Source organism: Mandrillus leucophaeus, unplaced genomic scaffold (genome assembly GCF_000951045.1).
Source record: "Mandrillus leucophaeus isolate KB7577 unplaced genomic scaffold, Mleu.le_1.0 Scaffold1, whole genome shotgun sequence".
In the NCBI taxonomy this organism is placed as follows: domain Eukaryota; kingdom Metazoa; phylum Chordata; class Mammalia; order Primates; family Cercopithecidae; genus Mandrillus; species Mandrillus leucophaeus.
The window spans coordinates 9,851,244-9,873,434 of NW_012098097.1; the positions used below are offsets into that span (position 1 = coordinate 9,851,244).

General features: G+C 53.4%; 1 protein-coding gene across 1 annotated transcript; it reads right to left on the reverse strand.

The window, feature by feature from the left end:
* Positions 1-22: 22 nt before the first annotated feature.
* ST6GALNAC2 (ST6 (alpha-N-acetyl-neuraminyl-2,3-beta-galactosyl-1,3)-N-acetylgalactosaminide alpha-2,6-sialyltransferase 2) lies at positions 23-21,173 on the reverse strand. The gene is made up of 9 exons (XM_011984978.1): positions 20,626-21,173; positions 13,915-13,975; positions 9,002-9,176; positions 7,839-8,007; positions 7,280-7,418; positions 5,191-5,294; positions 3,340-3,423; positions 2,047-2,146; positions 23-919 (listed from the first exon to the last, which is right to left on the reverse strand). The coding sequence occupies exons 1-9, from the start codon at positions 20,748-20,750 to the stop codon at positions 752-754; spliced, it is 1,125 nt and encodes a 374-aa protein (XP_011840368.1). The 5' UTR covers positions 20,751-21,173; the 3' UTR covers positions 23-751.
* Positions 21,174-22,191: the final 1,018 nt, after the last annotated feature.

Consider the following 22,191-nt stretch of genomic DNA (forward strand, 5'->3'; position numbering starts at 1 on the left):
AATTTACCGAAGCCGAGATACAAGGATGAGGGTTTATTACCTGGTAACATCATCCTGTTGGTGACAAGGTGGGGATACGTCTCTAATGGGACTTCCCTCAGTGGCAGGCAGGCTGCCAAGCAACTAACCCCCATCGAGTGCCAGACCCTCCCAGTGTTCTGAGAGTGATCTCCATGCTGAACACCCTGCATTTTATATGATTTCTCGACCCAGCCAAAAAAAAGAAAATGGTCCATCTTGTACACAGTTATCTAGTCTTAAGTTACATTCTTTTTTCTCCCACTTTATTATGGAGCAGAAGTAAGCCTATCATGTTCTTAGAAAGGCTCTTAAGAGGTGTCCTGGAGTCCTTGAATCACCTTAGCCTCTGGGGTAGGATGCGCCACCAGGAGGATTTGGGCTGGAGCTTGTGTGTTTGCCTTTCACCTGTACTGCTGTTTGATCTTGGTGAACACTCCACCGACATTTCCTAAATTTGCTCAGTGCAAATCCAGCAAAGCAGTCCATTTTCCCTTGGCCAAGATTGAGATGTGTTGTTTTAGATGCATAGAGGAGTTTTCTTGGATGAGCCAAGGACAAGCTGGGGTGTCCTGGATTGAACAGACCTCGATGATAGTCGTGAATTCACCCCAGTGCCCTCTGTTGGAAAGAAAGGAAGGTGAAGATTGAAAAGTTAAGAAAAAAGCTTTTGGCCACTTGAGAGGATCAGGGCCGCAAGTCTTGAAGAAGCAAAGGGTTCAGTGCCTTGGGGTCAGCGCTGGTACAGCCGAAGGATGCCAGCGTTGTGTAGGTCTCTCCACAGGGCAGCTTCCAGGGACAGATCGTGGTTTGCATAGAATATCAATGGCTTCATTTTCCGTTCGAAATAGTGGTCGGAAAATTTCCAGTAGTTGCTTGTGATGAATCCGTAGGCACTGACCTGGGCAAGGATAGTCATTGGATTAGTATTTGTTGAGCATCTAGTGTGAAGTGACGTAAGTTTAGAAAGGTGTCCCCCTGCTGAGGTGAGGATAATGGTCTAGGGCTTATTCCCACTTAGCAAGTGGCGAGATGGATTCAGGGGTGACTCACTGTGTCCCCACGTCGCATAGCTGGTGATTGCCAGAGCTGGGTTTGGAACTGGAGGGTGGATGCAAAAGCCCATTACTACTCTCTCCCCATCCTAATTGGGGACTGCAGTCAAGACACTCCTGCATTAAAATAGGAAAAGGCCCGGTATGGTGGCTCACGCCTGTAATCCCAATGCTGGGAAGCTGAGGTGGGAGGATCACTTGAGCTTGGAAGTTTGAGACCAGCCTGGGGAACATGGTGAGACCCCGTCTCTACAAAAAGTTAAAAAAAAAAAAATGAGCCGGACGTGGCGGTACCTGCCTGTGATCCCAGCTACTTGGGGATCATCACACCACTGCCCTTAAGCCTGAGCGACAGAGTTGAGACCCTGTCTCAAAAAAGAAAAAAGAGGGAAAAGATACAGGCCTGAGTCATGGAGTGGCGTTTGGCCTCCAGCTCTCCGTAGCAGCTTAACATGGGCCATGGCCTCTCCTTGAAAGCTGCTGCTTGGCCCCTGCCTCCATGAGGTTCACGTGGGCCACATCCCATCAGGAATGACTCTTAGGTGCTTTCCAAGTATTTGTGTGTTTGTGTGTGGGAGGCTAAACCTACTGCCCCACCCGCGCTCTGGGATGTCCCCATAAAAGAATGTCCTTATTCAGCCCAGTGTGTTGAGGAGATTGGCTTTCACAAGGGCAGTTTGATGATTTGAGCCTTAAATACCATATTGAGTGGCTGCCTTGGAGAAGAGCGAAAGAAGGAAGCCTGGGGAAGATGTCAGGAGCCAAGGCAAGGCTGGTCCAGGACCTGCCTGCCCTTCAAAGGGCCCTGGGTGGTGGGCAAGGAAGTGGGCAGCACCGGCAGCACTCTTGGAGCTGGGGATTCCGTGAACAGAGGCCGAGAGTCCCAGGTCCGAGGGTAAGGGGTATCAGGGGATCCTGCAGGGTTCTGTTCATGTTCTGCCGGCATGGGCTTCTGGAAGAGAAGGCCTCTTACCTGGTCACAAGTATGCAAAGCTGTCAGCAGCATGAGAGCCCCGGTACTAGGCATATATAGGTCTCCAAAATTGGTGTTAATCAACTTTGATTTCAAGAACCTGGAAGCAAAACGACGTTTCAGCTCACCAGCTTGATGGTTGTATCATCACACTTCACAACTACACATTCAGATAGGTGGGAAAACCTCAAAAACTCAGGGCCTTCTACTCCTATCAGTTCTTTATTTGGTCCAAGCGGACTAAATGCAAAGATCTTTGAGACCTTAGGTAAGGTGGGGGGTGAGAAAGAGGAACCACAGGTGAAATCCTTCCCCCTTTCGGCAACAGCCTGTTTTCACCCCAAGCTACTAAGTAACCACACTGCCAAGGGCATAGGTGGCCTGTTAATTTAGCCTGAGACTGCGGTTTCTCTCTACCCCACATCTTGATTAAGTAGAAATCACGTGTGAGGGACAGGGAGCTCAGACCCTGTGACTGGACCCACATAGTCCAAGAGTGAGGCCGGGGTGTGACCACTGGCTCTGACCTCAGGCCTGAGTTGACATCAAGCTGTGCCAGGCCGGTCACCTGACTTCTCTGAGCCTGTCTTCCTCTGTAGCATGGGACTAGTTGGAGGGGCTTCATTTACCTCCCTAGATCCACTCACCCCTCTCCAACAGCTCCCTGCCCTTGGATTCGAGCCTCTGGTCCACAGCAGGGTTTCTCGGTCTCAGTGCTGTTGACGTTTGGGGCCAGGTGCTTCTTTGTTGCTAAACGGGGACGTTCAGCAGCATCCCTGGCCTCTACCCACTGATGGCACTTGCCCCCACCACCCTTTCAACAACCCTGGACGAGGGCCATATGCACATCCATATTGAGAACTCCTGGCAGGAGGGAGGGAAGGGAGGGGAGGGGTGGAGGCTGTTGCCTGGGTCCCTCCCCGCACCTTGTGTCGGTATGTTTGGGCCTGAAGATTCTGATGGCCTGCTGCTGACAGCCCCACTGCTGCTGTGCACGTTATGGCCCCCAACTCCCAGTCTGCCTTTGTGAACAGTTCCTAGTAAATACACCTTGAGTTATCCTGAGTTTCCTGTCCATTTCTTGGGGACTGACATATATCACACTCCCTCTATCAAGGTGCTAAATAAAACAGTAAATGAAGTGACAGTGCTTTGCACACAGCACTCGGGACATTGGAGCTCTGGTTATTGGTCAGTGTGTGGGGCTCGTGGGAGGGCTCTGCCTGGATGTAGGGTGGGTATGTAAAAGCGGGAAGGAAAGGGACGCTGTTCTTCAGGCACCCCACTCCGTACCTTTCTGTCAGGTAGCTGATGAAGTCCGGATGTAGCAGCTTGAATTTACTGGCAGAAGCTTCTGGTCCAAAATAAGTGTGCGGCCTAGGACCCATGATAGAAGTGGACAGAGCGCCCAGAGCCGTCGTATTGCAAGGGGGAGATGGAGGGGAGGGTCAGGGTGCCAGAGTAGCCGCGGTACCCTGAGCGGTAGGAGCGGGGCTGGGAGTAGTAGCGGGAAAAGGGGGTGTAGAAGGTGGCAGGCAGCACGGTGGGGACCACATGTGGCTTCCCGCTCACCAGGACCTCCACGGGTGGGGTGTAGGAGAGAGAGGAGGGGGGCATGAACAGACCGGGGGGAGTTGGGAAGGGGCAGTGAAACTGGGGGTGGTGGGGGGGCGGGGGAAGGAGAGGTAAGTAGAGCGAGTCAGGAGGAGGTGGGGGCTTCCGGGCAGGGCAGGGAGAGGGACAGGCAAAGCATGGGTTTTGGGGAAGTGGTGCTGTGGGGGGCTGGAAAAAGGGGGGCTCCTTCAGAAAACGGGGCACATAGGGGGTGATATAGGATGGGATGTTCTGAATTGGTCCGATATAGGAAGATGAGGGGGCAGGGCTGTAGAAGGACTTGGGGGGCACAGTGGGGGTTAGGGAAGGGTTTCGAGAGAGGGATTTGAAACCAGACTGGGAGGGAGATTTGGAGGTGGGTGGGGTGGAGGATTGGACGGCCCCGCGGGGCACGTGTTGGACCTGAGGACTGGGGTTCAGGGAGGAAGTCCGGGAAGAGGGCTGTGAGGCACTTGGGGTGGGAGGGTGGGAGGGGGGCCGGGAGGAAGAGCCCCGAGTGGGGGAAGGGGCTGAGCTCTCGTGAGGCTGCTGGCCTGGAGGGGTGACAATGCTATTGGAACGGGACTGGGAGGGAGACTGGGTAGGGGACGGATTAGGGGTGTGGGAAGGGGAGCTCATTGGTGTTGGGGAGGCTTAGGTCCACCCGATGTCTCTGAGGCAGCCCCAAGAGTCCAAGCCCAGCGTGTCACAAAGCCCAGCTCAGACCAGCAGTGGAAGCAATTGTTGGGTAATCACCAGGGCAGGGGGCGGGGTGGGCCTGGCTTTAGAGCCCTTAACCCGTAAGGACCACCTGTAAAGCCGCTCTGTGGGGGTGGGCGAGATGTCCTCAGGGAGACCCCAGAGATAGGGCTGGTTGTCTGGGCCACAGCAGTGGCGTTGATTTTTAGGGACCTGATCTCAGGGACAAGAAATTATCTCAGAACCCCCGGGAGGAGGTTCAGATGAGGGTCAGGTGGTGGCTCAAGAGAGCTGGACCCAGGCCTGCTGTGCAGGAAGGTGGGAAAGAAGACAAAGGGCCCATTGTTTCCGCCTCTCAGGATGCTGGGCCTTGAGTCTGCTCTCCCGTGTCACAGGCATGACCCTGGGACGGATGCCCACCAGGAGGAGTGGCACAGACTGGCCCCGACTGGCTTCCAGCACAGTGTGCTCAATGGGACAGCAGACCCTGCCCAGTTTGTGACCTGGAGCCGCCGGGGGCAGCCGGGCTGGGCAGGGAGAGCACAGCCTGAAGCCGAGGAGCCAGACCTGCTCGTCCCATTCGGAAAAGCTGCCTCTCCCGCCCCGAGCCCACCACCCCAGAGGGCTACTGGGAACCCGGAGGGTCACCTGGGCTTTCCAGGGGTGGACAGAAAGTAGAATTTCCCAGTGCTGAGTTACGTGAATAATTGGAGATGATTGAATTCTTAGGGCTTTTCTTGCTGCCCTTCACCCACCTCCTTTTACCCCATGATGGGCCCTGGGAGCAAAAGGGAGACAACCATAGCGCCCCTGCCCCTCCACGCCCCACACCACCATGGCCTGGCTGCTCACCTGTCCCCTTTATCCAGGCCCTCAGGGACAGGCACGCCCAGAATGGCTGATCTCAGCATCACATAGTCGCGGATGTCTGAGGGGATGAAGATATACTGCAGGTCCTGTCAGAATAGAGACAATGAGCCCAGAGGGGAACCAGGCCATGCTTAGCTCCTCCGTGTGGACAGCCCTCCACCCAACCTTGCCCGCTGAGCCGACCGGAGAATTTCCCTTAAATAACTTTCATTCCCACCCAGAGGTACGGTACTGGTTTCAATGTAGGCCTGCAAATCCTCTAATGCTCCTTCAGGAGGTGGCACCCAATTGCCTTCCCCTAGAGTATGGGCTGGACTTAGCGACGCATACACAGGATTTTTCTGATAAAAAGGAAAGTGATGGTGCGTGGCTTAGAGACTAGGTCATAAAAGGTGCTGTGGCTTCCTTTACGTTCTCAGATCACTCACTCTGGATGAAGTTAGCTGCCATGTCGTGAGGACACTCAGCCTACAGGGGGGCCCAAGTGGCAAGGGCCTGTGAGACGCTGCCTTGATGTCAGCCCCAGTCAAGCTTTTGGGTCTCTCAGACGATGTAGCCCATCATCTCCGTCACCTGAGCCAAAACCTTCCACTAAGCTCCCCGCAAATTCCTGACCCATTGAAACCACAAGATGTTTGTTGTTTAAAGTCACCAAGTTTTGAGGTCATCTGTTACACAGTAATAGATAACTCATATGTGTACTGTGGCGACACCGAAACTGAGGCCGGGCGCGGTGGCTCACGCCTATGATCCCAACAATTTGGGGAGGCCGAGGCGGACAGATCATGTGAGGTCAGGAGTTCAAGACCAGCCTGGCCAACATGGTGAAACCCCATCTCCACTAAAAATATAAAAATTAGCCAGGCGTGGTGGTGCGTGCCTGTAATCCCAGCTTGTTGAGAGGCTGAGGCAGGAGAATCACTTGAACCCAGGAGCCAGAGGTTGCAGTGAACTGAGATCACACCATTGTACTCCAGCCTAGGTGACAGAGGGAGACTCCGTCTCAAAGCAAAAACGAAAACAAAAAGTCTAAAGCTGCTCCATTTTGTTCCACTTCACAGAAGAGAGGTTCTAGTGTGAGGACTCAGTGTGGCGTAGACACTATGGTAGGACACTCCTTAAGCCCCTGGTCAGGGGAAGAAGCTTCTAGAAACCCAGCTCAGCTTCCTTCAGCACTGCAGATTCCCTTTTCCTTGGATCCCCCTAACCCTGCATGTGGCACCCACAGCACCTGAGGAGGGAAGCTTTGAGTTATGGCCCCTGGGTGTGGGTGGAGGAACCTGGAGGCCAGCAGGTAGGGCCAGATGCTGGCTCCCACGCACTGGCTGCCACTTGGTGCATGTCCCTCTGTCTCTGACCCTCAGTTTCCTATACAGGGCTATTGTGAGATTTCGAGAGGCCACACCACATTCTTCCAGGGGCCAATGTGGGGAAATGGAAACAACGCCAGGGCTCGGGTCAGAGGGGCCTAGATCTAGATGGTTCCAGCTGGGTGACCTTGGACACGTTCCTGAACCTCTCAGCGTCTCTGCTTTGTCATCTGGAAATGGGGACAAGGGTCCCACTGAGGGCTGCTGTGGTGACCGTGTGTGTGCCCTGTAACATGCTAGGAACAGAGGAGGAACTCCATAAATCCCCTTCCCCTGGGAATCGCTAGGACAGGCTGAGCTCCCCAAAGAATGCCAACTCTCAAGGTGGGGGGTGCTCTGGGTTCAAATCCTGACCCTACCACTGACTCACTGAATGAAAGGTGCCAGGCTTTTATCCCCTCACCAGTGAAACCATGGGTTGCACGGTCTCTGTAAAGTGCCTGGCAAGTCGTAAGCATTCGGTAAATGCTAGCCATTCATGTCCCATGCTGCAGAGGAGTCCTGTGCCGCCTGAATCCGCAGGGAGTCCAGGACCAGATTCCGCCCTCATCTTCAGCGGCCATCTTGTGTATCCAGAGTCCTAGCACACCCTCTGCACCCACTGGACGAGGGTGTGTGAGCCCCGTGGCCCCCCACTGAGGGGACTCCAGGAACAGTGGTGCCATTGTTAACTATAATGGCATGCCTGCCAGAGGCCTCACCTGTCCTTGTGGCACGGAGGTGAAGCCCAGGTTCCAGTAGGAGACAAGGGAGTTCTTCATCGTGTTCACAGTGAAACCATAGAAGGAAGTCTTGGTGCCCACATCGCGCTCGAAGCCTTTGATCACAGCTCCATTGAGTCTGGTCAGCACAGAAGCCTGTCAGTGTCTGTGGTTACACCAGGCCGTCTGTTCTGCCTCCATCTCTAGGGTTCTGCCTGGCCTGTCCCCCCTGCCTCTGTACGACCACTCCTTCTGCCCACGGCAGTACCAGTGCCCAGTTGTCAGCCAGAATCCCACTCCTCCAGACCTCACGGGGTGACGCCCTGTGAGTAGGTAGAGGTGGCCCTGGCGGCTGCTTCCTCCCGGGTCCCCTGCACGGGCACCCATGCTCTGTCCTCAGGGCCTACTGTTTGTGTTTGCCTTGTCCATGTCCATGTGCCCGTCACAACTGCTGAGCTGCCCAGGTCACTGCTGCCATAGCCCACTGCCCCTGTGGGAGACCCCCCAACCCTCCGGGCAACTCTCCCTCCCGCCCATCCCCAGCCCGTGCCCCTCATACCTGAACACATAGTCATGGGCATCGATGTTGGGACCCTGGCGGGACCCATTCAGAATGCCTCCGTTGCCCACCACGGCACACCGGATACACTTTGGAGGGGAGTCCCTGGGCGGAGCGAACAGCTTGGCGTTCTCTGAGCTGTTCAGAAGGCTCAGGGTGGAGGCGATGGCTGTGGGTGCAGATGGGGAGCAGCCATAAGAAGGGCTGGCATCAGGGCACCTGGGGCCTTCCCTAGGCTGGTTCTGGTGCCCCATGTCCCCTGAGGCCTGACCCCAGCTCCTCCCAAGAAGCACAGAGGGCGGGAGGGGAAGGGGATGTCTGGGTGGGGGAGAACAGAAAAGCTGACAGTGGAAGAGGGGGCTTGGCGGCCTTCACTTGTCTTAACCCGAATAACTTATTCTCTTAAGACTATTCCTACAGAAGTGGGCGCAGAGCTTTAAAAAGACTGGGCCGGGCATGGTGGCTGATGCCTGTAATCCCAGAACTTTGGGAGGGTGAGGCGGGCAGATCACTTGAGGCCAGGAGTTCGAGACCAGCCTGGGCAACATGGTGAAACCCTGACTCTACTAAAAATACAAAAATTAGCCAGGTGTGGTGGGCATGCCTGTAATCCCAGCTACTTGGGAGGCTGAGACGCAAGAATCACTTGAACCCGGGAGGTGGAGATTGCAATGAGCCAAGATTGTGCCATTGCACTCCAACCTGAATGACAGAGCGAGACTCGTCTCAAAAATAAAAAAGACTGTATATTGCAAAAGAAAAGAATCGGAGGCCAGTGGGGGTTTGGGTGCAAGTGTAATGTAGAGGGGGCTCTGGGCCTGCAGTGTGGGAGTTCCTGCAGTAGCAACCGTGAGTGAGGTGGTTTGAGGCCCCACAGCCTCTTTCCTTGGCCACCATTGGACGCTGCAGCCTTTCTTGCCAGGGAGGTCCCAGGTCGGTGAGGGCTGCTGGCGGGGGCAGCCCCAGGCCTCTCACTGACCCCTGGGTGCTTGGACGGAGGAGGGAGGTGAGGCAGGAGTTGCATAGCTGGGGCTTCTGGGAGGAGAGGGGGACAGAGAGGCCCTGTATTACCAGTGCTATGAGGGCAGGGAGGTCTGGCCTACCTCAGGGCCAAGAGCAGGAAGCTGAGAGAAGGCAGGTGAGAGACAGTGGGCCTGGATTACCTTGGTAAGAGAGCCCCCGCCAGCCATACGGGGCTTTGTGTTGGCTCAGGCGGTCCCAGAGCTCTGGGGTGAAGAGGTCCCCCCACAGCAGCACTGGAACAGAGAAATTGAACAGGCCACGGAAGTGGGGGTGCCGCTGAATGGCCAGGTGAAGCAGGTGTCGGCAGGCCTGGCCCTGTGGGTGAGAAGGTGAGGGCTGAGCCTTGTTAGGTGGGGGCTGGGATGGGTGGGACTCCCTGCAGACCCTGCAGGGTAGTTGGGAGTTGTAAGGGAAGGCCTGCCCTGTCCCCTCCAGATCAGAGCCATCCTTGCATTTTTGAACTGAGCTGGCTGCTAGGGGGTCTGGGAACTTTCTGGATTTAGCCTCCCTAGCTCTTCCTCTCCCAGAGGCCACGTCCCCTTGGCCTGATGGCTCTGGCCTCATACTCCTTCACCTCACGCTTGAGCAAACTCGGGCATTTTCTGATGCATGGGTCTGACCTGCCTGCCCTTTGGTGGAGGAGTTTCAGCCTGGGCTGGGCTGAGGCCATCACCTGGATGCAAACCCTAACCCTGCTGGTACTTGCTGTATGATTTGCGCATGAAGAGGCTGCCAGGAAGATCCGTGGTCTTTCTTTCCAGTGGTGCCTTTAGGGGCTAGAAGTGTCCCCCCAAAATTCATTACCCAGAGCCTTGGAATGTGACCTTAGTTGGATCTAGGGTCTTTGGAGATGGAGTTAGTTAAGAGAAGGTCATATAGGGTGAGGTCGGGCCCTAACTAGCATCCTTATAAGGAGGCCAAGTGATGATGAAGCAGAGATCTGTGCGATGCGCCACAAACCAAAGAGGACGTGAAGCCGCCAGAGCTGGGGAAAGGCAGGAGAGGCTTTCTTCCAGCCTTCAGAGGCAGCGTGGCCCTGCCAGCACCTTGATTCTGGGCTTCTGGGCTCCAGAACTGTGACGATTCAATTTCTGTGGATCGAAGCCCCCCAGGCTGTGATCATTTGTTCCAGCAGCTACGGGGAAGGAACACAGCACCTCTGTACTTGTGGGCCTTGAGGTCAGGAAACAGGCCCCAGCCTTGTCTGCCCATGATCTCACAAGGTCAGAATCACACACAGTCATGGCCTGGGCAGGCCTTCTATTACTCCTGAATGGGGCTCTTTGTTAAGCCATTGGTTTGATCAAAGGGCAAAGCAGGAAATAGCTGTACAGTAATTTCTGCTATAATACAACTTGTGAGTGGCTGAATATCACCATGCTGTGCAAAGCTATGCAACCATGACCATGGGGCAGCCGGGCATGGGGGCTCACCCCTGTAATGCCAGCACTTTGGGAGGTCAAGGCGGGAGGATAACTTGAGGCCAGGAGTTTCCATAACATAGCAAGACCCCATGTCTGCAAAAAAAATTTTTTTAATTAGCCAGGCATGGTGGCCCAGGCCTGTGGTCCCAGCTACTTGGGAAGCTGAGGTGGAAGGATTGCTTGAGCCTGGGAGATTGAGGCTGCAGTGAGCTATTGAGACTGCACTCCAGCCTGGACAACAGAGTGAGACCCCATCTCAAAAACAAAACAAAACAACAACAATGGCAAAACGAAAAACCATGGACTTATGAGAAAATGGGATGAGTGACATAACACTGAAAAGCTGTCAGGAATGCATAAAACCAAAGATACAAATCGAAGAAAGACAGAAGCACAGTTTTACGGATGTCCCATGGTTAAAGAATACTTGAGATTGATGTGGAAGTGGGAGTGGAAGTGGGTGTCGGAAGGGGGCAGTTTGTGTGATATTGTGAAATGGTGGAAAGAAGGTTGTCTGAAATCGGAGGGAATTGTGCCACCAGGCTCACTAGGGCAGGTGAACTCATAACACACTCAGTGAAGCTGATGGAGATCTCAGGTGCGCATACACAAAAAAACACGTTTTGTGTATTCCTGCGTGGCTCTGCTGAGTTGGGTGTGGTTTCTATGTTAATCTAGAGTTTTCACTGACAAAATCACTCAAAAGAAAATCCAGGCTGGGCACAGTGGCTTATGCCTATAATCCCAGCACTTTGGGAAGCAGAGGCGGGTGGATTCACCTATGTTCAGGGATTTGAGGCCAGCCTGAGCAACGTGGTGAAACCCCATCTGTGCTAAAAATACAAAATTAGCCTGATGTGGTGGCACATGCCTGTAATTCCAGCTACTTGGGAGGCTGAGGCATGAGAATCGCTTGAACCTGGGAGGTGGAGGCTGCAGTGGGCCAAGATGGCTGCAGTAGCCTGGGCAAGAAGAACGAAACTCCATCTCAAGAAAAAAAAAGAAAATGCAAAATTTATGTGATGCTCAGATTGTTTCCTAATATGTCTTTTTTTTTTTTTTTTTTTGAGACAGAGTCTCACTCTGTCACCCAGGCTGGAGTGCAGTGGCGCTATCTTGGCTCACTGCAAGCTCCGCCTCCCAGGTTCACGCCATTCTCCTGCCTCAGCCTCCCGAGTAGCTGGGATTACAGGTGCCTGCCACCACGCCTGGCTAACTTTTTGTATTTTTAGTAGAGGCGGGGTTTCACCGTGTTTGCCAGGATGGTCTCGATCTCCTGACCTTGTGATCTGCCCTCCTCGGCTTCCCAAAGTGCTGGGATTACAGGCGTGAGCCACCGGGCCGGCCCCTAATATGTCAATCTTGTTGGAACAAATTAACAATTTCTTTTTCTTTTCTTTTTTTTTTTGAGACAGAGTTTCACTCTTGTTGCCCAGGCTGGAATACAATGGTGTGATCTCATCTCACTGCAACCTCCATCTCCTGGGTTCAAGCAATTCTCCTGCCTTAGCCTCCCAAGTAGCTGGGATTACAGGTGCCTGCCACCACGCCTGGCTAATTTTTTGTATTTTTAGTAGAGATGAGATTTCACTATGTTGACCAGACTGGTCTCACACTCCTGATCTCAGGTGATCCACCCACCTCGGCCTCCCAAAGTGCTGGGATTACAGGCGTGAGCCACTGTGCCTGGACCAAATTAACAATTTCAAAGTAAGCATTATAGCAGAACTGACAGCTGGCTTGCTTTTATCCCATGGACGTGGTGTCAAAGTTTCCTTCTTAGCTCTGACCACCAGGAAGCTCAGAGCTAGATATATGACATGTCTCCCACTTTGTGTCACATTTTTTCCTGCGCTTATTTTACATTGTCTTATTTTCATTTCTTTACTTCTTCTCCTTCCCTCATTTCCTCATTTTATTGTATGTTATGTTTGTGCCCTTTTTTTTTTTTTTTAAGACAATAGTGTTGCTCTGTTGCCCAGACTGGACTGCAGTGGAGCGATCTCGGCTCACTGCAACATCCACCTCCCAGGTTCAAGCAATTCTCCTGCTTCAGCCTCCCTAGTAGCTAGGATTGTAAGCGTCCACCACCATGCCTGGCTAATTTTTATATTTTTAGTAGAGATGGGATTTCACCTTGTTGACCAAGCTGGTCTCAAACACCTGACCTCAGGTGATCCACCCACCTTGGCCTCCCAAAGTGTTGAGATTACAGGCGTGAGCCACCGCACCTAGCCATTTTTGCCTTCTAATATGTGTCCAAAAGCCACCTCAAACCCTTTGTTTTAGACCAGGTGGGGACGTATGTCAATTAGCATCGAACAGCTTAAGGGTCAAGGTGGAAAAGACTTCAGGAAGCTTGAAGATGACCTGGTCCAAGCACTCCTAAGGTGCTGGAGGTCTCTCTTCAACCTGCCAGTCAAGTATCCACTGGCCTCTGTATTTATTTATTTATTTGTTTATTTTGGAGACGGAGTCTCACTCTGTCTCCCAGGGTGGAGTGCAGTGGCACGATCTCGGCTCACTGCAACCTCTACCTCGCGGGTTCAAGCAACTCTCCTGCCTCAGCCTCCCAAGTAGCTAGGATTATAGGTGCCCGCTGCCATGCCCGGCTAATTTTTTGTATTTTAGTAGAGACGGGGTTTCACTGTGTTGTCCAGGCTGGTCTCGAACTCCTGAACTCAGGCAATCTGCCCGCCTCGGCCTCCCAAAATGCTGGGATTACAGGTTTGAGCCACTGCATCCAGCGGCCTCTGTTCCTAAGACAGGGCCCCCATCACCTGCCCAGGGCTACTTGCTGTGTCTCTGAACAACTTGGCTGTCACTAAGCTCTAGCATGCAGTGAAATCTTTCTCCCTGAGGCCCCAGTCAACATGTCCCAGTTTAGTCTCTTGGGCATGGAAAACACCTCTTAAGCCTGTATTAATCCAGAACAACACAGTCATCATCCTGATTAACGGCAGCACATGGAGCCGGGGTGGAGTGGGGTGGGGTGGGGGAGGCTGTATTGCACAATGGTTCTGAGCCAGGTTCTAGACAAGAGGCTCAAACCCCAGGACTACCTCTTACTACCTAAGCGGGGTACTTAACTTCTTGGTGCCTCATTTTGCTCATTTGTAAGGGCCACATTCTAGGGTTGCTATGAGGCTTCAGTGAGAGAACGCAGGTAAAGTCCCCAAATCAACGCTGTCTGTTACTTACGGTTATGAGGCAGGGCCCTGAAGCTTCTCAAACCTTCTGGGCAAGCAAAGGCATCTTTCCAGAGCTTGGAGTTTGCTCCAGGGTGAGCAGTTTAAATGTGACTTTTATACGAAGTAGATATTTTGAGGAGTAGAATATAAAATTCACAGGACTATTTAAGATACAATCTTAAGACTCCGAAGAACTGTTCAGCTGGCTACACCCCATGAGTATATATTTATTCATCTTTCCCTGCCGTTGGGCCACAAGAAACCCTATTAGTCAGGTCTGAGCGGCCCTGAAGGGATGGATGCTCAGCTCGTAACTTAGGGCGTTCCGAAGAGCTGCTGCCCAGCAATCTCATGAGAATGTTCTTGTTCGCTTTTCTTCCCTCCTCCTCACTAATCTGAGGGTGCTCAAAACTGCCACAGGGTAGTCGACCACTGTACCTTTCCTGTCCAAGAATTCGATGCCTTGGGTTGCAAGAATGTTTGAAATGATGTGGTGTCCCTGGGGGAGAAAGCAGAAAAAAAGCAGGGGTCAGCAGCTCTGACCTACCCCTTGGAAGCTTTTGGACTGACTGACTCCCTTAGCTCTAGGGGCGGACAAAGTTTGTCTGTGCCTATCGTGGTGGCTCACACCTGTAATCCCAGTGCTTTGGGAGACTGAGGCGGGAGGATCACTTGGGACCAGGGGTTGGAGACCAACCTGGGCAACATAGCGAGATCTCATGTCTACAAAATTAAAAAAATTAGCTGGGCATGGTGGCAGGCACCTGTAGTCCCAGCTACTCAGGAGGTTGAGGCAAGAAGATTGTTTGAGACCAGGGGTCAAGGCTGCGGTGAACATAATTGTGCCACTGTACTGTAGCCTAGGTGACAGTGAGACCTTCTCTCAAAAAAAAAAAAAAAAAGCCTGTTTGTTATTTTGATTTTTTCACTTCTGTACTCTTATTCTTTTTGTTGTTGTTGTTTTTTGTTTTTTTGAGATGGAGTTTCGCTCTTGTCACCCAGGCTGGAGTGCAGTGGCACAACCTTGGCTCACTGCAACCTCCGCCTCCTGGGTTCAAGTGATTCTCCTGCCTCAGCCTCCTGAGTAGCTGGGATTACAGGCATGCGCCACCATGCCCAGCTAGTTTTGTATTTTTAGTAGAGATGGGGTTTCTCCACATTGGTCAGGCTGGTCTCCAACTCCCTACTTCAGGTGATCTGCTCACCGTGGCCTCCCAAAGTGCTGGTATTACAGGCGTGAGCCACTGCGCCCAGCTCTGTGCTCTTATTCTTGCCATGTCTTTTCTCTTTAGGCACACAGGATACTGTCACCCTCTTAGGTTTACTTCACTGTGTAAACTCAGAGATCAAGACATCCCTCAGCAACTGGCAGAAATGTGGAGTTTATAGAACAGTGAGATGGTGGTTTAAAATATATGAAAATAAAAAAGATTGCCAGCCACCTGGAACTGTGACCATCTGAAGGATCTCCCTGACAGGGCCGCAGAGGTAGGCATTAGGTCTGAGATGACTGGGCCTCCCTTCCCCTTTGTGTGGGTCATGCCCACCAACGCTGAAGTACAATCCTGGTTAAGGTTATGGCTCTTGCTATGGTTTGAATGAGTCCCTCAAAGTTTACGTGTTGGAAACTTAATCCCCAATGCAACAGTGTTGAGAGGTGAGAAATTTAAGGGGTGATTAGGTCACTTGGGCTCTGCCTTCATGAATGGATTAATTTGGTTATTGCAAGAGTGGGCTAGTTATTGTGGGAGTGGGTTCCTGATACAAGGATGAATCCAGCCTCTCTTCTCTGGAGCATACGTGCTCTCTTGCCTTTCTGCCTTCCATCTATGAGGATGCAGCAAGAAGGCCCTCACCAGACACAGACCCCATGACCTGGGACTTCCCAGCCTCCAGAACCATAAGAGGTAAATCTCTGTTTTTTGTAAATGATCCAACTCAGGTGTTCTGTGATAGCAGCACAAAACAGACTAAGACAGCTCTGAAACCTCACTTCTTGGGTTTGCAACCTGACTCCACCATTTGGCTGCTGTGCAATCTTGGGCAGTTGCTGAACTTCTTAGAACCTCAGTCTCTGCATCTATACAATAGGGATAATCATATTGAGCTCCTTGGATTGTTAGGAGGATTCAGAGTGTATGTTAGCACATATAAAAAGTATCCTCTAGGTGGCCAGGCACGGTGGCTCACTCCTGTAATCCCAGTTCTTTGGGAGGCTGAGGTGGGCAGATCACGAGGTCAGGAGTTTGAGACCAACCTGGCCAACATGGTGAAACCCCATCTCTACTAAAAATGCAAAAATTAGCCAGGCGTGTTGGCACATGCCTGTAATCCCAGCTACTCGGGAAGCTGAGGCAGGAGAATCACTTGAAACCAGAACGTGGGGGTCTCGGTGAGCAGAGATCGCACCACTGCACTCCAGTCTGGGCGAAAGAGCGAAACTCCATCTCAAAAAGAAAAAAAAAGAAAAAAGTGTCCTCGAAATGTTAGCTATTATTACCTCCTAAAGGAGGAAGAGAAAGGATCTTGCTGTGTCAGCCTCTATTATTAGTGTCCCTTCTAGAGGGCAGTAAGGGGATAGTGTTACTGGCCCCTCCCAATGCCCAATTCCCAGGCACTAGGTGGCCCCTGAATCAGGGCAGATGGAAAACATGAAAGAAGGAACAGGGGTCCTTACCCTTTCCAAAGGGTGGCCAGGCTTCTCTCAGACCCCTCCCTTCACCCCAGCAGCCACAGGGAGCAGGTGCAGGGGACAATGAGTTGGCAGCTTGCAAGAGAAACAAAGGTCTCTTGTTGCCTGCTTCTAGGTGCTGAGGTGGCTGAGCCACAAGGGAACCCGGGATCTGGCCTCCCTTTGGTTTCCAGGTTTCCTATAAAACCCTGGCGGGATGGCACAGAAAGAGCAGGGTTGATTCTTTCCTCCATCCCTCTCTTGCCCCCTTGGACTGTCCACCTGTCCGCCCACATAATCCCATAGTTCCTGCTCATGAGCACAGTATGACCCCCTCTGAGAAGGAACTAGGACAGTGGTGCTCAGACTAGTTGCCTATGAAACCCCCCAGGGAGGTTTGAAAAACCCCATTGTTCAGCCCTGACTCCTGAGATTCTGATCTGATTGTTCTGGAGTGGGGGGCGGGCATTGGTGAGTCTAATCCCTACCCTCCCACCCTAACCAGGTGATTCTGCTGTGCAGCCAGGCTGGAAAGCCTGACAGAGGAGCTGCGGAACAGGGTGGAGTTGAGACGTGGAGCGGTGGGGGCTGGTGGGGGCGGGTAGAGCTGCAAGGGAGGTGATGGGGAATGTCCAAGTTCAGTTTTGCTGCCCTGAACTCCCTATCCTCAGGGAGGCCTGGTGCGACTTCAGAGCATCCCTAGTGCTCAGCAACTTCTCCCAGACACGCTCCCACGGATCCTTCCAGCCCCTCCCTCTCAGGAATCCAAGTGCCTGGGGCACGTGGGAGGGCGTAGGAAGGGGGCCAGCCTGCACATGCCCTTCTGGAAGGTTTTACCAGACTGAGGAGATATGCGGACCATGTGCTGCGTTTTTCAGAACGCTAATTCTACTCACAACTTAGATCATATACTTTTTTTTTTTTTTGACGGAGTCTCTCTCTGTCACTAGGCTGGAGTAGTACAGTGGTACACTTCGGCTCACTGCAACCTCCACCTCCTGGGTTCAAGCGATTCTCCTGCCTCAGCCTCCCAAGTAGCTGGGACTACAGGTGCATGCCACCACACCCAGCTAAGTTTTGTATTTTTAGTAGAGACGAATTTCACCATGTTGGCCAGGATGGTCTTGATCTCTTCACCTTGTGATCCACCCGCCTCAGCCTCCCAGAGTATTGGGATTACAGGCGTGAGTCACTGCACCTGGCCTTTTTTTTTTTTTTTTTTTTAAGACAGGATCTCACTTTGTCACTCAGGCTGGAGTGCAGCAGCAAGATCTTGGCTCACTGCAGCCTCAACCTCCTGGGCTAATCCTCCCATCTCAGCCCCCTAGGTAGCTGAGGCCACAGGCATAAGTCACCATGCCTGGCTATTTTTTTGTTGTTGTTGGTATTTTTAGTAGAAACAGGGTTTTGCCATGTTGCTCAGGCTGGTCTCAAACTCTTGGGCTCAAGCAATCTGTCTGCCTCGGCCTCCCAAAGTGCTAGGATTACAGGCATGAGCCACCGTACCCGGCCTTCATATTCTTAATACTTAGTCCTAGAATGTTCTCTTTTTAAAAACATAGCTTTGACAATGGATAGTAACTGGCAGCCTTATGTTGATTCTCACTGTCTCTTCTATTAAACAACAACAACAACATTTAATAGAAATTCCCATGTGTGGGACCCACTGATCCAGATTCTGCCATGAGGAAATTCCCAGACTGGGCTCCATTCTAATCTGCACTAAAGAGCCCCCTCCTTGGGCTCTGTAGAACCTGTCCCAGCTGCCCATCTTCTTCCTGGACTGTCCCCTGTAGCCAGGATGTCCATTTGCAGTCCCTAGCTGGGGAAGCTCATGTGGCCTGCTGGCTCTGCCCAGAATGCCATCCACCTCCCACTCTCTCCCAGACTAAATATCCACCTCTCACAGCAAGGCTGAGTCCTGACCTGCCTCGCATTGGAGTTTAAGCTACAGTGCAAATATAGTGAAACAGCAGGAAAGGGCCAGGTGCTTGAGTCATACTACATTTTGAAAAGAGGAAAGATCTTTTTTTAAAAACAAAACAAAAAAACATTGTTGCATTATAATAGAAGTATAGTAAACTTCATACTTAAAGTTGTATTAGATACCTTGAAATAATTTTGTGTTTAAAAAAAAAATGTATTACTCAGGAGGCTGAGGTGGGAGAATCATTTTAGCTCAGGAGGTGGAGGTTACAGGGAGCCAAGACAGACCCACTAACTCCAGCCTGGGTGACAGATTGAGACTGTCCCCAAAAGATTATTTTTATAAGAAAAGGAATTCATTTCTTACAGTTATGGAGGCTGAGAAGTCCAAGGTCGAGGAATCACGTTTGGTGAAGACCTTTTTTTTTTTTTTTTTTTTCTGCTCCTTGTGTAGCAGGGCTACCCCATAGGCAGTGGTCCAGAGCAGCCCAAGGGCCTTGGTGTTGGTGGGGCAGGATGTCACATGCAGAGTGGGGCTGAGCTGCTAGATGAGGTCTCTTCCTTTTTATAAAATTATTTTTAATTGGCACATACTTGTGCATATGTACAGGGTACAGTGTGATTTTTTTTTTTTTTTTGGAGACAGAGTCTTGCTCTGTCGCCCAGGCAGGAGTGCAGTGGCCCCATCTCGGCTGGTTGCAAGCTCCGCCTCCCGGGTTCACACCATTCTCCTGCCCCAGCCTCAAGAGTAGCTGGGATTACAGGCGCCCACCACCACGCCTTTTAATTTTTTGTGTTTTTTAGTAGAGATGGGATTTCACCATGTTAGCCAGGATGGTCTCCATCTCCTGACCTCGTGATCCGCCCGCCTCGGCCTCCCAAAGTGCTGAGATTACAGGTGTGAGCTAGGGCGCCCTGCCACAGTGTGATATTTCAATACGTGTATGCGATGTGTAATAAGCAAACCAGCTAATTAGCGTTTCCATCACCTTGAACTTATTTTTTTTTTTTGAGACAGGACCTCCCTGTATTGCCCAGGTTGGAGTGCAGTGGTACGATCACAGCTCACTGCAGCCTCGACCTCCTGGGCTCAAGGGATCCTGTGCTTCCCCAAATAGATGGAAGCACAGGCATGCACCACCATGCCCAGATAATTTTTGTATTTTTGGTAGAGATGGGGTTTCGCCATGTTGCCCAGGCTCATATCAAACATGTATATGCATTGAGATACTTTGTGTTTTAAACATCTTTACATACAAGTGACAAGGATTCCTTTTCTTTTGAGACAGGGTCTCGCTCTGTCGCCCAGGCTGGAAGGCAGTAATGCAATCACAGCTCACAGCCTCGAATTCCTGGCCTCAAGCAATCCTCCCACCTCGGCCTCCCAGAGTGCTGGGACTACAGGCGTAAGTCGCCATGGGGTGCCAAGGATCCTCTTTCTTAATGCCTTCAGTCCTTGTCAGGTTTCGTACCCTCATTACCCAATTCTGACTACAAGGAGATGTAGGAACTTGAGGTGGCGCCGCTAGAACAGCCTTTGTTCTAAGAGCGCTGGACTCCTGATCACTGGCAAGCTGTTTCACATTCTTCTGCGACTTTTGGTGTGTCCTTTGACTGCGTCTGTGGAGACCAGATACTTACTTTGTTTTCATCCCGTTAGGCCCCCAGCAGGGTTGGTGGGAAGTGCACAGATGGAAAAGCGCCAGAAAGGGAAAGGCTGGGGCTGCAGGCCTCTCCCTGAGGCTGCCGGCCCCTTCCCTCCTCCCAAACCCAGACTTCCCACGGCCTGGTCCGCTTTTTTTTAGGCTAAGCGAAATCGTTTTGCGGCTTCTTCAGACACTGGAACCACCACCTGCTAGAGGCCGGCTCCCAGGTTCTCCTCGTGGGGCACCCAGGAGAGGAAAGTGCCCAGGGAGGAGGAGGGAGTGCAGCGCAGCAGGCGCCGCGGGGAGGAGAGCGCGGATGGAGCCAGAAGTCGCCCCTTGTTCCCCCGGCGCCCGCCTCTTCGCGGATCGCGCCCGCACTCGGCTTAACTAGATACCGAGAGCAGAGGCCGGGGAGAAGGGAGCGGGCGCGAGGCGGGCAGAGACTGCAGCGGACGGGAAGGGCGACTGGCCGCGGCCGGGCCGAGGGTCCCCACGAAGTTGGAAACCGGAGACTTGGGTCCCTGCCCAAAAAGCAGTATCTGACGTTACCGAGGGAGAGTTCCCGACAAAAAAGGAAGTTTTTATCTGCTTCGGGGACCCAGTAGATTTCTACAATAGAAAGTGTACTCATCATGCGGGGGAGGACTTCACCAACAAGGGTGCAGGGGCGAGGGCTTCCTTGGACCCAGGCAAAGGCCGCGGGGTCCAGGCAGCACGAGGTTAAGGCTGGGAGGGGGTTCTGGCGACAAAGGGCCGCGGCCCGAGTTCTTGCTGAGAGCTGCCCCAGAAGGGTCGACGCGGAGGTTGGGCTGAGGACTGCGGGCCGCCGGGGAGCCCTGGGCTGGGCGCCCTCCCCGCGCCCTGGTCGCCCCCACGCCCTCCCGCTCTGCGCGCGGCAGCGCCTACCTGGCTTTGGCCGCGGGCCCCGGGTACCGCTGCACCGCCGAGAAGTACAGAGCAAAGAGAAGTCCCGAGCAGGCAGCCGTGAACAGGAGCAGCAGCCAGAAGAACGGCCCGCGCGGGAGCCCCATATAGCCCCGGCCCGCGAGCGCCCCGGCCGCCGACGTCCCGGGCAGAAGGGAGAGGCCCGGGTGGGCCGGGTGGCACTTGCGGAGGCGGCCGTCCTGTCCTGCCCCGCCCTGCCCGCCCGGTGCCTGCGGCACCTCCCCGCCCGGCAGCTCCCTCTCGGCCCCAGGTGAGCGGCCAGACGCTTCTGCACCCTCGGGGGCTGGGCGGCGAGTCCCCTGGGGCTAGAGTGTCGCCCCGGCACCCGGAACGTGCAATCCTCTAGCCCTGCCCCCTGCCCGGGGACTTCGGCAGCGGCCACTCCTGCAACTGCGCTCTCTCCAGCGCCCAGCCCCGGGAGGCCGCCAGTCTCGGCTTGGTCAGGGCGCTTTCCTCGCGCGGTCCGGGTTTGGCTAGGTGCGGGTAGACGCCACCACCTGCCGCGCTGGCTGCGCTCTGCTCTCTCCGGGCCAGGCACTCAACTTCCTGACTCCGTGTTGGGTGGGCGGCGGCCGGGAGATCTGCCCGGCGCACTCCAAAGGACCCTCAGACCTGTCAGTCTGCGGACACCAGGACAGCTGGGAGGGGGCGGGCAGGATGAAGGAGCAAACCCCAAGAGCTCAGTCTCTGGGCTGGCGGTAGGGAGGGCAAAAGGGGGTGAGGTGGGGAGCCTGCCCTGATGTGTTGCGTGGGGAAACTGAGGCTGTCAGCGCTTATTTGGTGATCATCCAGGGTGGCCAGTCCCCTCAATCGCATTGAGTTCCTTTCACAGAACGAGGCCAGTCAGAGAGACCACCTGAAAGGTTCAGCACAGCAGGTTCCCAAACTTGTTGGCACCAGGGACTGGTTTCCTGGAAGACAGTTTTTCCACGGACGGGTGGGGGTGGGGGGTTGGGTATGAAACTGTTCCGCCTCAGATCATCAGACATGAGTTAAGATTCTCTTATAAGGAGCCCGCAACCTAGATTCCTGGCATGCGCAGTTCACAAAAGGGTTCGCGCTCCTTTGAGACTAATGCCGCGGCTGATCTGAAGGAGGCGGAGCTCAGGCGGTAATACTCCTTCACCCGGCGCTCACCTCCTGCTGCGAGGCCGGGTTCCTAACAGGTCGCGGACCAGGCTTGGGATTGGGGACCCCTGGTCTAGCAGGCTCCAGCATCAGAAAGGGCTGGGAAGCTCAGCCCCTGTGCTAAGTGGAGCACTCCCATGCAGTGAGTGGTGGGTGAGATTGGTGTGCTCCAGTGGGCACTATTCAGAAAGCTGTGACATGCCCCAGACCCCTAACTGTCAGGAGGCTGCAAGGATGAGAAGGACCTACGCTACCGTGTCACATGCTTTCTGCTCTAATCTGTTCTTCGTGTATCCGAGGAAGTCTGGGTGCAGCAACAGGTACCTGTCCCATTGCAAGGCTTCCCGAAAACCTCCCAGGGCCTGGGCCTGTGGTCAGGAATGGCCATTCAGTCCATCC

Excerpts from the sequence above, each read along its gene's own strand:
- ST6GALNAC2 (XM_011984978.1), bottom strand. The coding sequence starts at position 20,750 with ATGGGGCTCCCGCGCGGGCCGTTCTTCTGGCTGCTGCTCCTGTTCACG. Across the intron at positions 9,177-13,914 it reads CGAATTCTTGGACAGGAAAG|GGCCAGGCCTGCCGACACCT; the intron begins GTACAGTGGTCG and ends TCTCACCCACAG. Across the intron at positions 3,424-5,190 it reads GGCCTGGATAAAGGGGACAG|GCCGCACACTTATTTTGGAC; the intron begins GTGAGCAGCCAG and ends CATGGGTCCTAG.